At 42.3% G+C, this 13,820-nt stretch overlaps 1 protein-coding gene across 26 annotated transcripts in view; it reads left to right on the plus strand.

Moving 5' to 3' along the window:
* NTRK2 (neurotrophic receptor tyrosine kinase 2) overlaps positions 1-13,820 on the plus strand; it is a 365,115-nt gene that overhangs the window by 57,270 nt on the left and 294,025 nt on the right. For all 26 annotated transcript variants that reach the window (XM_005582046.5, XM_074017737.1, XM_074017735.1 and 23 more), the window contains one exon: positions 1,633-1,938. In XM_005582046.5, the coding sequence (XP_005582103.3) occupies positions 1,633-1,938 (306 nt within the window). The remainder of the gene's footprint in view (positions 1-1,632; positions 1,939-13,820) is intronic.

Consider the following 13,820-nt stretch of genomic DNA (forward strand, 5'->3'; position numbering starts at 1 on the left):
AAGTAAGGGGGTAATATCATATTACCTGCTTTCTAGTAAAAATATCCAAACTTGAGTTTTTTCCTCAGTTTCAGGTTAATATCTGTATGGTCACTAGGTTCTGAAAAATTGACCTTATCTGTCATAGTTTAGACAAAGACCAGAAGCCATAAATGATAAAGAATATTAACAACTGGCCGGGCGCAGTGGCTCACACCTGTAATCCCAGCACTTTGGTAGGCCGAGACGGGTGGATCACTTGAGATCAGGAGTTCAAGACCCGCCTGGGAAACATGGTGAAACCCTGTCTCTACTAGAAATACTAACATTAGCCGGGCACGATGGCAGGCGCCTGTAATCCCAGCTACTCAGAAGGCTGAGACACGAGAATCGCTTGAACCTGGGAGGCAGAGGTTGCAGTGAGCTGAGATCATGCCACTGCACTCCAGCCTGGGTGACAGAGCGAGACTCTGTCTAAAAAAACAAAAACAAACAAACAAAAAATATTAACAACAAAGATAGCCAGTGCAGAGACCCCACTCAGAGGTTTTGTCTGTTCCCTGGCTACGATGCCTTAGATTTTTTTCTCCTCTTGTTTGATGAACACATACAGTCAAGAAGCAGTGCCTGAAAGGGAAGGGCCACTGGATTAAACATCAGGAGACAAGATTCTTGTTCCAGATCTGCCTTGCTCAGTAACCTTGATGAGCTCACTTAACCTCATTGCACTTTGGTTTCTTCATCTGAAAAAATGATGCTATTAGATCTCAAAGGTCTTTTCCAGTCCTTGATTTTGTAATTACCAAAGTCAGACTACATTAAAATAAATAGATGAAGTATTTTAAATACCCTCACTTAGGATAAGTACTCTGTTTAAAGATTCTACTTGATAATGTTTGTTTCCCCAAAGCATAAAGTGCTTTATATCTAAAATTGAAATAATCCCTACTCTGTCCAGGCTTAAATTGGACCCCCAACATTTAAAGGATCCAAACATTGGCATCTAGGATCCTAGCAAAAATGGACAACACTATAATGAAATGTGATACTTTCAAAGAGTATTTACTATTGACAATCAGTAATAAATATTGATTTATTAAACTTATAATAATTCATCAGCAGCAGTAGCATTTATTGCATTGATCCATTTGATCTGTTTTCGAAATGTGAGATCAAGGCTTCATGTAAAATTTTAAAAGTCGTTTTTGTTATTTGTATTATTTAGGAAAGAAGTTCTATCAAAAAGTATTCATTATTTTATTATTTTGGATTTTTTTTGATGATGAATCTGTATAATATCAAGATACAGATATTAGAAACCAAAGTCAACTTCAAATGGACTCTTTCCACTGTCAGAAATCTCTTGGATCTGTTTGGAGCTGGTTTTCACTTATACTGAATAGATTTGAGAAATGACTGTAATGCATGGGTCTTAAGTAGAACACAGAAAGGAATCTCTCTGAAGCTCTCTGTGGGGAGTTACATCCACCCTGATGATGATACAAAATACTGATGGATTCCAGAGTTTCTGATCATGTGTTTTTCTAAGCCATACAGTGGTTGAGTAAAATTCCCTATCAATGACACAGACATCTCGAGATGGGGAGAATTCTGAGCTTTCTGATGCTATTAACTCTCTCTTTTTCAATTTAGTTGCACCAACTATCACATTTCTCGAATCTCCAACCTCAGACCACCACTGGTGCATTCCATTCACTGTGAAAGGCAACCCCAAACCAGCGCTTCAGTGGTTCTATAACGGGGCAATATTGAATGAGTCCAAATACATCTGTACTAAAATACATGTTACCAATCACACGGAGTACCACGGCTGCCTCCAGTTGGATAATCCCACTCACATGAACAATGGGGACTACACTCTAATAGCCAAGAATGAGTATGGGAAGGATGAGAAACAGATTTCTGCTCACTTCATGGGCTGGCCTGGAATTGACGATGGTGAGTAACTGACGCTTTTGTATGTGGGGAGAAGATAGAGTCTATCATTTCAGCTATTGACAAAATCACGTATACAATAAACCATCCCCAAACCCAGTGGCTTAAAACTCCGTTATTTAATCTTGCTCATGGATCCATAGGTCAGCGGAGTGGTTTTATTTTGCATGTATTTATTGTGGGAATCAGGGTCATGAGGCAACAGATACATAGGAGATGTGCTTGCTATGACAAGTGCAGAGTGAAAGAGGACAACTGGAACAATGTGAAGCTTCCTAAGGCCTAGATTCAGGACTGGTGCACTATACTGTCTCTTCAGCTTATCTGCCATTGGCCAAAGCAAGTCACAGGGCCAAAACCAAGTTAAGGGGCAGGGAGTTGTTCTCCTCCCAAGAAGGGGATGAGGAAATTAATAATTTTGAATAGTTATCTGATATACACTGGATTAATAACTACTCTAGAGTGCCCCTTATGAGAAAAGGGTCATTATTATTATTACCATCATTGTTGCAAGTGTTTAATGAGATTTTGTACCCACAGTGGAAAAACCCATGCAAAACTACAAGCACAGGAACTGTGTTTGGTTGGCTTGTGATGCATTTAAGATTTATTTTCTAGCCTCTTACCTAATTCAAAAAGGAGAATTCTGGTTTCTCGTCCATGGATGAGAAATTAGTGTCTTGGACTATTTTGCTTACCCGGGCTGACTGAGCTGAGTGATTCTTTTATTGGCTCCCAAGCTGTTTTTCTAGGAGTGATAATAGTGCCTCTCTGGCCAAAGGCTTGGACTGCGGAAAGGATGGCTAGCATCAGGGGTCTACTCTGGGCACAGCAGGAGCATGTCAGTGTGAGCTTCAGGAACAGTGGGACAAGTATCATGCATTTACCTGCTTCAGATGCTGTCCTTCAGTGGAGTGTTCTTACCTACTCAGTCTCATTGCCTGAATGCTTGCTACCAATGTGATGGCCAAGGCCTGTGTTTGGATATTGGGAGCTGTACATGAATAGAGTTCCTCACCAGAGTAGCTCTGAGTCAGTCAAAGTCATGCAAAGATGACTTGGCAGGGAGAAGGGAAAATAGAACCCTGGAGACTTGTGAGGCAGAGGCTGCTTGGGCTGCATGTACCTGTGTGGCTCCCAGGGTCCCGCCACCGGCAAAGGTGGTCCATGCAAAGCCATCTCTGCAAAATGACAAGCAAGAATGCAGTCCTTCTCATTACATGATAAGTTCCTGTTATTTTGCTCTTCACTAGACCTCTTTTTAAATGCGCAGGCTTCCTTAGTATGTTCAAAATGTTATTTGGAATATATGTTTGATTTATAAACAGCAGCCCTTAAGGAGCACATAAAACAAGCAATATTTGGATGCAATACCCTGACACCCCTGGCTGTTGTTGTCTTTTCCATTAAATCTTCCTCTTAATTGAGAGTTTAGCTGCTTGGCTGTGGTTGCTGTAGTAAATCTCCAGCTTACAGTGTGCAGGAAGTCATGTTTGAGGGAATAACAGCTTCGTAGTTAAATCCAGAGACACTGATTTAGGACAGTAGCCTTTTGCTTGCTCTTACATAAACTTTTTACTTCTGAATAATTTTAGATCTGTAGAAAAGTTGCAAAGATAGTATAGAACATTCACAGACTTCCCCCACCATTGTTAATGTCTTACATTACTGTGGCACATTTGTCACAAATAAGACACTAGTATTGGTACATTACTAATAACTGAACTTCAGACTTATTTGAATTTCACCAATGGCCCTTTGAAACACTTGGGGGCAAAATCTGATTCAGAGTGAGGGTCTGCAGTTACAAGCTGTCAGAAGTGGTCTGAGTCTTTTGATATCAATGCACAGTACTGTCGGTGTAAAGCCAGTAGCTTCTGATTTGGGAAGGATTTTCATCTTTCCTTTTGAACATTTCTGTATGGTACTGATATTTGGTAGAGCTGAACTCTTCTTACCCATGTGGCTTCGTTTTCATTGATCATTTCTGTTAGTTTTAACTTAGCTTGTGATGGGAAAGAATTGTTTTCTGGTATAAGAATAACTTGGTGTTTCTCAAACATTCCCTTTAAAAGAAATAATTATTTGTAAAAAATACAACTGAAACTCAATTTTATAAATATGTTTCTTCCCCTCCTTTCTTTCCATCTTCTTGCTCATGAATTTATTAGGTCTTTAAAATATTAATATCTGCTTTTAGAAAAGCCCGTTTTTTTGTTCTCTTTAAGTATTTACTTAAGTGTCAGCTATCAAGGAGTAATAAATGAAAGTGGAAATGAAGGGGACTTGGCCCAGGGTGACAGTGGATATAAATGGCCCTCGTGGGCCATAAACCAGTGTGACCGATTAGAGATTGACCCCACTTGGCTAGGGGAATAGAATCGTTGTGGGTATTTATGAGACTCACAGCCATAGTGCACAATGACCTTTCTTAGAATTCCTTCCTTTCTCATTCAACCTCCTTTAAAACTAAAGAAAAATAAACAAATAGCAAAAAAAAAAAAAAAAAAAAAAATTCCCTGCTGGTCTGAAGTACATTCCATGTTAAGGACAGCAGGTCAAGTTTGGCTTTATAGTCCATTAATATTTCTACTATTATCATATAGTAATTGATGAAGTTTAGCTCTCACAAATACTTTTTATAAGAAATTTCAGCCTCTTTCTCCCAGTTGTTTTGGTAAGATCCCACCTTCCCTTTTTTTTTATTTGTTATATTGGAAGTTTCCTGGCTTACAAGGAAGCAGGCAGCCTGGGCTCCCGTGAAACTAGTTGCATTTCCATACAGAGCCGGAATTAATGTGACATCTGGTGTCCCTTAGAGTATGTGCACCTCATTCAGCTTAGAGCAGATTTCTGCCCAGGCGCAGTGGCTCATGTCTGTAATCACAGAACTTTGGGAAACTGAAGTGGGTAGATCACTTGAGCTCAGGAGTTCAAGACCAGCCTGGGCAACGTGGCAAAACCCCTTCTCTAAAAAATTGCAAGAATTAACTGGATGTGGTGTGTGTGCCTGTAGTCTCAGCTACTCAGGAGGCTGAGGTGAGAGGATTGCTTGAGCCCGGGAGGTGGAGGTTACAGTGAGTCATGATCGTGCCACTGCACTCCAGCCTGGGTGACAGTACCAGATCCTGTCTCAAAAATAAAACATAAAACATATTTTTCAAAAAAGAACTAAGATTTCCCTGGGATGGTCATTTTGCTTAGGAGAATAAAGTATACTGAAAGAAACTGAAGCATAAATAAACCAAAAGTCTCTGAAACAAAAATTGGTGAGCATGGAAGAGGATGGACCAATTGGATGTGATGACAGTCATCATAACCTTTACTCCTGCTTGGGATGCAGATACTAGACGAGGTGGCAGACACCCTGCTCTCCACTTGGAGGAAGGATGGAGAAGTTCCATCCCAAGCCAGTGGCAGCCCAGTCCAAGGGGGTACCAGTCACAGTGTGTGAGGATGTGAGGCAGGCACTAAAAGAGAGCAGCCCAGCAAACCAAGATACCCGTGTAATGTCTCTTGAGCATGTTGGGGGCCTTGCAGACTCTGCCATTTCCCCAGCCAGCAGGCTAATGTGGAAGGACAGGTGCCAGCAGATCTTCAGATGTCAGCAGCACACCAGACACCAAGCCAGCGCCCTTCCCCATCTGTTAATCACTGGAAACCTGGCTGGTAACCCAGAAAGAGAAAAGACCTTCCCAGACTCCAGATACTAAATTGATCATTTTGGGTCCCACATTGAAGAACTGAACTTAGCTCCAGTTAGTTTGGGATTGTGTTTAAGGCATAAAATGCAAACTTTCAGCTTCAAAATGAAATCTAGAAAACCATGATGTTTCTCCTCTAGCACACTGAAGAGCACAACTTGTGACAATCAAACTACAGGAGTTTTATGTTACTTTTGTTTTCCATCATGTCTTTAAAATCCATTCAGTAGGAGAGATCTTCCCTGGCTCCCAGAACAGTAGCTTCTTGCCCCTTGTTGCATATTTGAATTAACTGGGGACTTTTTGTCACTATTTTGTTTGATTACTTTTTTTTTTTTTTTTGAGGCGGAGTCTTGCTCTGTCGCCCAGGCTGGAGTGCAGTGGTGTGATCTCGGCTCACTGCCAGCTCTGCCTCCCAGGTTCACGCCATTCTGATTACATTTTTAAATACACATTCCTGGGGCCTAGCTTTAGCAACTCAGATTCAGTGGCTCTGGGATGAGAGTTGCGCTTTGGCTTTTTTTTGTTGTTGTTTTTAAGGTCCCTAGTGATTCCAATGAGTAACCAGGAGTGAGCCTCACTGATTGGAGGAAAACTCTGAGCTGTGTAACGTTTTTCTGCATATGATTGAGTGGCAAACAATCCTTTGGTTATTTTCAGCTGCAGATAGAATCTCAATTGAGAAATGGCATGTCCCACCTGAGCTAGAAGTGAAAACTCTGGATGCGAGCTCATGGCCAGTCTCCTGTCCTCCCCAAGTTCAGGCTGGCCGTATGGGGTCAGGGATGGAGTTTGCAGAGGTGTCAGTGCCTCTGCTGCCCAGGTGAAAGGGAGTAGAGAAGGAGATGACAGGGAAGTTTGCTCACTAGTGACTTTGTGCCCTTGGGACCTAGGAATGTTCAAAGCTGATGTGCAGACTTTCTTTCCTGGATACCTTTGTGGGCTCTTGGAGATTTCTCTCTCTGTATTTCCCATGACGTGAACAAATGTACCTCTGCTCCAGCTGGCACAAGCAACTCCTGACTCCAGGAGCGTACTTTGTGTTGTTGGGGTCCCTCAGCAGGACCTAACACTCCCCACAAAGACTTTCTCCTGTGCTGCCTCTGGACTGCAGGGGGCGCTCATAGTCTCTGGTCCTCTGGATGTACAGGTCAAACCAAATGCCACCTACACCCCACGGTTGCAGGTTTCTTTCACCTTCTCTGGCAAGGGTCAGGCCTTGTCCTCTGAGCCATCCATTTGCAGAGAACATACTTCAAGCTCTCGGAGTGGTTCCGTGGAAGCCCCTCGGTGGGGCGGTGTTAGAGCAGCACTTCCCCAAAGAAACTTCTTTATAAATCCTTCCTTGTTCTCTCCTTCCAGGGATCTCTTACACTCTCAAGGTGAATCAGACATTTCCAAGGACATGGCTCCAGTTCTCAGTCAGTCAGTTCCTTTGTGATTTCTGCCTCTAAGTGTCTCACATCCACTTTGGTATCAGTTACTGAGGCAGGGAGAGTCTCACTTAACATCCTGTTATACTAGAATCTAGGGATTTTGAACAATGTGCCAGCTGTCTTTGAAGGTATGAGAAGCAGAGGGTCCTGGGCTACCCCTTGCAGTGAGTTATAACACTTGAGACAACGCAGACCCTACCTCTTAGGAAGGTGGCAGGGGTGAGGTGCAGGACAGTGGGAATAAAACACAGCCCATATAACGGAAGACACCCTAGCCACCCGTAAAATAGAAAAAGTGGAGAAACACTTGACTGCTTATTCCTGTCCCCTGTTCCTCTTTGAGGTTGCCTTCATGCTGGTTGTAAGAGATCAGCTTCTCATTCCCAGGGATGTTCCTGCTTGATATTAGGCAGGGCCCAGTTGAAGGTATGCAGAAATTACAGGCAATAAAGGACAAAGACATTTCTTTAAATCCTCTTTCTCATGGAAGCCAGTGAACAGAGACTATCAAATGGAATAGGTGGAACCTCTAAGATTTTACTTCTAATGAGATAAATTTTCACTTACTCTCCATTCAAATGACTCATTCAGATCTGATGTTTGAACTTGGAATCCTGAGCATAGTTAGCCTCCACTCTCCATGTTATTTAAAGAGCAGCTTTGGTGCAATGGGAAGGGTTTGGGTTTTGAATTCAGATCTGATTCAGTCACAGATCTGAGTTTCATCCTCCATGATCTATGTGGCTTGGAGCAATTTTCTTAACACCTCGGAGTGTGAAGTGTGACTTTCCTTCTCCAGAAAGTGTAGGGTTCCAGCCCCAAGCAGAGGGCATCTCTGTGCCTACCTAAGGAGCGACTAACATTGAGCACCTCCCTGACATGTGTCAGCCCCAGCTTAGAAGGTTGCCACCTTGAGGCTGAGCATATCTGAAGTGTCCGATGCAGTGCTTGACACATGACGGGCAGGTGCTCAGTGTTATTTATCCTCTTCTTAGGTAGGCATTGAGAATATGATAAAGGAGGCGAACATTCCCCATCTCCCTTTGTGTTCATGCCCTGTAGCCTTTAGGGAGAAACTTTCTACCCAGAAATGCTTTTATCTCATACTAACTTTGCTCTTCCTCATTCAGAAGCATGGGCTTACCCAGAAAAACGACCTTGAGACTCCTATTATTTTACTACCTTAGTTTTCTAGACTTGGCCCTTGATATGATTTGTCTGTTTCCCCACCCAAATCTCATCTTGAATTTTAGCTCCCATGATTTCCACGTGTGGTGGGAGGGACCTAATGGGAGGTAATTGAATCATGGGGTGGATTTTTCCTGTGCTGTTCTCGTGACAGTAAGTAAGTCTTATGGAATCTGATGGTTTGATAAAGGGAAGTTCCCCTGCACACACTCTTTCTTGCCTACTGCCATGTAAGACATGTCTTGCTTCCCCTTTGCTTTCTGCCATGATTGTGAGGCCTCCCTGGCCATATGGAACTATGAGTCAATTCAACCTCTTTCCTTTATAAATTACCCAGTCCTGGGTATGTCTTTATCAGCAGCATGCAAACAAGCTAATACAACCCTTTAAGGAGAAAATTAAGTCAAAAATTTGACTCACCTTTCAGAGGGTGGTCAGTCTTAGATCTTTCTGCTGTCTAAGCTCTTTTCCCCCATCTCCTTTTCATTTGGAAAGTGGCCCAGAAATGTGCCATTGGGGACAAAACCAATCTCCTGTCCTTTCTCCTTTTTTGTGGCTATGGTCAAAGATACCCTGACTCCAATATTTGGGTACCTAGCTATTACTTTGTGTTTCATTGAAAAAATTGTCATTTTTTGCTGGGTGCAGTGACTCACACTTGCAATCCCAGCATTTTGGGACACTGAGGCATGAGGATCCCTTGAGGCAGGGAGTTCCAGGCCAGTCTGGGCAACAAAGTGAGACCCCGTGTCTACAAAAAATACAAAGAAATAAAAATAAAAATTATCATCCTTCATACTCACTGAGACCTTTTGACTCTGGTAAAACTTCTCAGTGAGTTGTAAATCAGGGCTTCTCGAACTTTAATGCACATACCAGTCTGCTGGGGACCCTGTTAACATGAAGATTATGATTCAATGGATTTGAAAATGGGCCTAAATAATGTATTTCTAACAAGCCCCCCGATTATGCCAGTACTGCTGGTCCATGAATCATACTTTGCATAGTGAGGATGCCCTGCAGAAGCCAGAGGGGCCACTGGAAGAACTGGTCAGGCATCCGTCAAGATGACCTCACTAACTTTCCCTGAGGATATCAAATAGTAATAACAATACAAATATAGAATAAATGGTGCACAGAGATGCCCTCTAATTGGTTTTGGCATAAAGTCAGATGAATTCAATATGTGGCTTAAGAAGGCTAGAGAGAGGCTGGGTGTGGTAATCCCAGCACTTTGGGAGGCCAAGGTGGGTGGATCATGAGGTCAGGAGATTGAGACCATCCTGGCTAACATGGTGAAACCCTGTCTCTACTAAAAATACAAAAAAATTAGCCGGGCATAGTGGCAGGCAACTGTAGTCCTAGCTACACAGGAGACTGAGGCAGGAGAATGGCATGAACCCGGGAGGTGGAGCTTGCAGTGAGCCAAGATCGCACCATTGCACTCCAGCCTGGGCGACAGAGCCAGACTCTGTTTCAAAAAAAAAAAAAAAAAAAAAAAAAAAAGAAGAAGAAGAAGGCTAGGGAGAATGAATTAAAAAGTAGAGACAGTAGTTGTAGGCACGTAGACACACACAGGGTGGGGTTATCTGAGGATTCTTCAAAAGTTCTCATGTATCCTATTTAGCTTACCAGCCAAAAAGAAAGACTTGTCTAAGATGAAATTGATCCACTATATGTCAGTCATTGAAATTCAATCCTACATATGAAAATCCCTTCATGAACCAGAAAGTGTACATGGAGAGTGAGTGGAGATTAGAAGTGATGAAGGGTTCTTTTTAAGTAGAATTTGAGGCGGAAATTCATGGCAGAGAGATCACTTATGATTTGTTGTGAGGAAGAAACCTGGAGCCTTTGTTAGCATTTCTGATCAGATAGTCCAAGTAGCAAGAATTTTGAAGTCCAGTTAGTCCCATAAATGTGAACATCATGTTGATGCAAAGTAGATTCTGTTCAGAATCATTACCCAAGTGATTTAACCCTTTGGCTTGGAACAAACCTAACCAGAGCACCAGATGATAAAATACCCTCGTGTTAAAGCTTACCATTCTTTAGGCAGCACATAAAGAGTGTCTCTGTGGCCCACTCATTCAGGAAGAATGTCACAGCTCAAGAATGCCCATTCACACAAGCAGTGGGAGTCAGTGACTTGCGCTTCCTAATTCGGGATCTCCTGTCTCCTATGCGAGATGCGCGTCAGGAACAAACTATAAATATTGGAAGAGCTTTTCCCACAGCTTCTCCTTCCGCGCTGTTTTATCGAAAGATTCATGACGTCTGGATGAACTAGAGCTCTCTGCGGCACTTAGAATGCCCCACACTGGTGGATTTAGATTTGGTGTACTTAGTCTAAAGAACGAGGGGAGAGGAAATTTCTCCAAATGTTATGCATTAAATAAAGCTCTCCTGGCTTTTTACTGTTTGTTCCTTCGGTCTTTTGTCAGGACCTGTTTCTTGTCCTGGAGGTGAAGGAGAGAAAGTTATGTCTGCTTTTCTGCCTTAAATAACTGAGAAGAGAACGATTTGGCCATAGATTCAGAATGATGATAATTAAGATTTATACTTAAATAGCTCCTTATGCCTCAGGAGTACTAATGTTAGTTAATTACGCTTCCCAAAGCTCCTGAGGAATTGCCAGAGCCAATGCTATTATCTTCTCCTGTCTTTTAGAAGGCTCCATTGTTACAGAAAAAGTGGAGACTCCCAGTGCTGTATAGCAAATGAGTGGTTCAGCCAGAAAGGAAACCTACATATTGCGATGCCGATTTCAGGTGCTGAGTTCAGCCTGCCTTTCTGAAAGAGAAGAGGAGAAGCACCTGAAAATCAAAAGGCTGATCTCCCTATGAGTGAGAAAACACTGTCGGCAAAGCAAGGACAGTTTACCTGAATAGAACAAATCTTTTGTAATTGCCTTATCATATGGAATGCTTTGAAATATTTTTTTTCAGGATCACATGATCACATTAAATAGAGTCTGCAAATAGAATGGATAGAAAAGTCTTTTCTTTTCTCTCTCTCTTTTTTTGGTAGAGCATGAGAGGGAGACTACAAGTTTAAAGGAAGGAAACAGATGTGTCTTCCTGGCCTGCCCATTATTTTTTATCTTGTTAGCGGAGTGGAAAATGAACCCTACTGTCAGGCTACCTCTCTTCCCACAATTTATTTTTTTTATCCTACAAACGTGTTTTTCCTTCAACTGTAGAGTCTTAACAGTTGAAATGTCATAAAGATGTTTTCTCTCTCATCAAGATTTACATAAAGTCATAAGATTATTCATGACTATAAGTGAGTTTAGACGACGGAAATAAAAAGGCCCTATTTTAGGTTATTTTGCATGGAATTAGGAGGATGGTGCAGTGCTTGGGTTTGATGCTGTTGGGGAAAGAACAAAGTGATTCCATCTTTGATGTGTGGAAGCCCAAATGCCCTCAGGGCTCATGTGCCTCTTGGAGGCGCAGACCTCACTGGCTCCCTGGGAAGCTTTGTCAGGAGTGCGGCTGTGGCTGTGATACAGTCGCTATCGTTCTTTTATTGTTTTTTTCAACTTGTATTTTAGAATCAGGGGGTGCATGTGCGGGTTTGTTACGTGGGTCTATTATGTGATGCTGAGGATGGGGATGTGACTGAACCTCTTACCCAGGGAGTGAGCATGGTATCCAATAGGCAGTTTTTCAGCCTTCCTTCCATCCATCTCTTTCCACCTTCAGTGGTCCCACTTGGGGCACTTTAGGCTGCACCATGGACTGGCTACTCCCTTCCGGTAATTCTTGACAGCATTCCTTAGGTCAAGAACAAAGTAAAGGTGAATATGGCACCTTAGGATGCTCGACGCATTCTTCAGAAAACAGGATTTGACCATCAGATGTGCAGACATTGGTACTTGGCCTTCAACCTCTTTCAGCAGGGGAGGAGTTGCACCTTTTACACCCCAGTGAGCTGTGGGGATCAGGCAGTCTGCTGCTTATTTGGAACTCCAGTGGGTTGAATAGAGTTCCTGGATTTCAATATGTTATTCCACCATCTCCCAACCTGAAGCTTTAAGGCTTGATGCTACCTCTTGCTACCTAAATCTGAGATTTCCGATTTGATGAGCACTACTAGGACAGCACTCAAGGAATCATTATAACCCTTTCACAACTCCACTTTCAGGCCACGGCTCAAGTCAGATACAGCTTCTTTGTCTTTCATTAATTCTCTTTTCCTTGGATTTTTTTTCTCATAGCTGGTGTTTGTCTTTCCTCAGTGACCTTTTAGTCCTGAATCTCTCCAACAGGGCTTCCTAACTTTAGCATATAACAGTGTGCAACAGTATGTAATGAAGGAACCATTTAGAAATTAGACTTTAAAAAGGCAAGACATTTTCAACATCTGACCATTGCTAGAAGTCGAAAAAGAAAGTGATATATTTTTTCTGTCAACATTTAAAATGATGGTAATAATTACCTTACTGTTGGAGTGTAAATATCATGGGAGGTTTTGCTAAACTAGGAAGTTGCTGGAAGCAAAATACTTGATGAGCTGGGGTCAGCTGGAGTAATGTGACCCTCGCTTTTCATAAACATTAGGTCTGTGCATCCTCTCATGTGCCAGTCTAACTAAACCTTTGGATAGTGAAAGGTGTTCATTTGTTGTGGTGAGTAGACTTTTGTCAGACGTAGTGCAGTATGCTTGGGAGAAATAAAAGCAACCCTGTTATAGTTCGTCTCACTTTGTCTTTTTGCGAGTTTCATAATCTTACACTAAATTTGGCTATTACGGATAAAAGCAAAGTGACAGTACTTGTCATACATCTGGGAGGATGAAGTTAGGAAAAAATAGTGCTTTTCACAAAGTTTAGATATGGCCTAACAGTTTTGCTGGTGAACTTAGCAGGAAAGGCATGCACTGATATGAGTCATAAGTCTGGATGGACACTGACCTATTTTTTATTAAATTAAATAAAATAACTAAATTATTTATTTATTTTTGAGTCAGAGTCTCACTTTGTTGCCCAGGCTGGAGTGCAGTGGTGTGATCTCAGCTCACTGCAACCACCGCTCCCGGGTTCAAGCGATTCTCATGCCTCAGCCTCCAGAATAGCTGGGACTACAGGCATGCGCCACCATGCTTCGCTAATTTTTGTATTTTTAGTAGAGATGAGGTTTTGCCACGTTGCCCGGGCTGGTCTTGAACTCCTGAGCTAAGGTGATCTGCCTACCTCGGCCTCCCAAAATGTTGGGATTACAGGTGTGAGTCACTGCACCCTGCCCTGGCCTATTTTTTAGATTATGGGCTAACGTCTTTATTTACGATTGGACCCCAAATTCCATTTTTCCATACCTAACATTTGTTACAGTGAATAGATGTGATGTTCTTGAATCTTCCTAGGGGCTTTGTGTGGATATTGTGTTTGGAGGTTCCTGTTCTGCAACGTGGCAGATTAAACCTGTATGTCATTCATAGTCTCTGAGGCCGTTTAAATGTGTGGCTGAGATAAATCTGCCTCTGAATCCTCAGGCTTTCCACTTTCTCATGGAGCTGTAGGTGGAAAAGCGATGGTGACCACAGGCCCTTCTCT

This window comes from Macaca fascicularis, chromosome 15, assembly GCF_037993035.2.
Source record: "Macaca fascicularis isolate 582-1 chromosome 15, T2T-MFA8v1.1".
NCBI classification, from domain to species: Eukaryota; Metazoa; Chordata; class Mammalia; order Primates; family Cercopithecidae; genus Macaca; species Macaca fascicularis.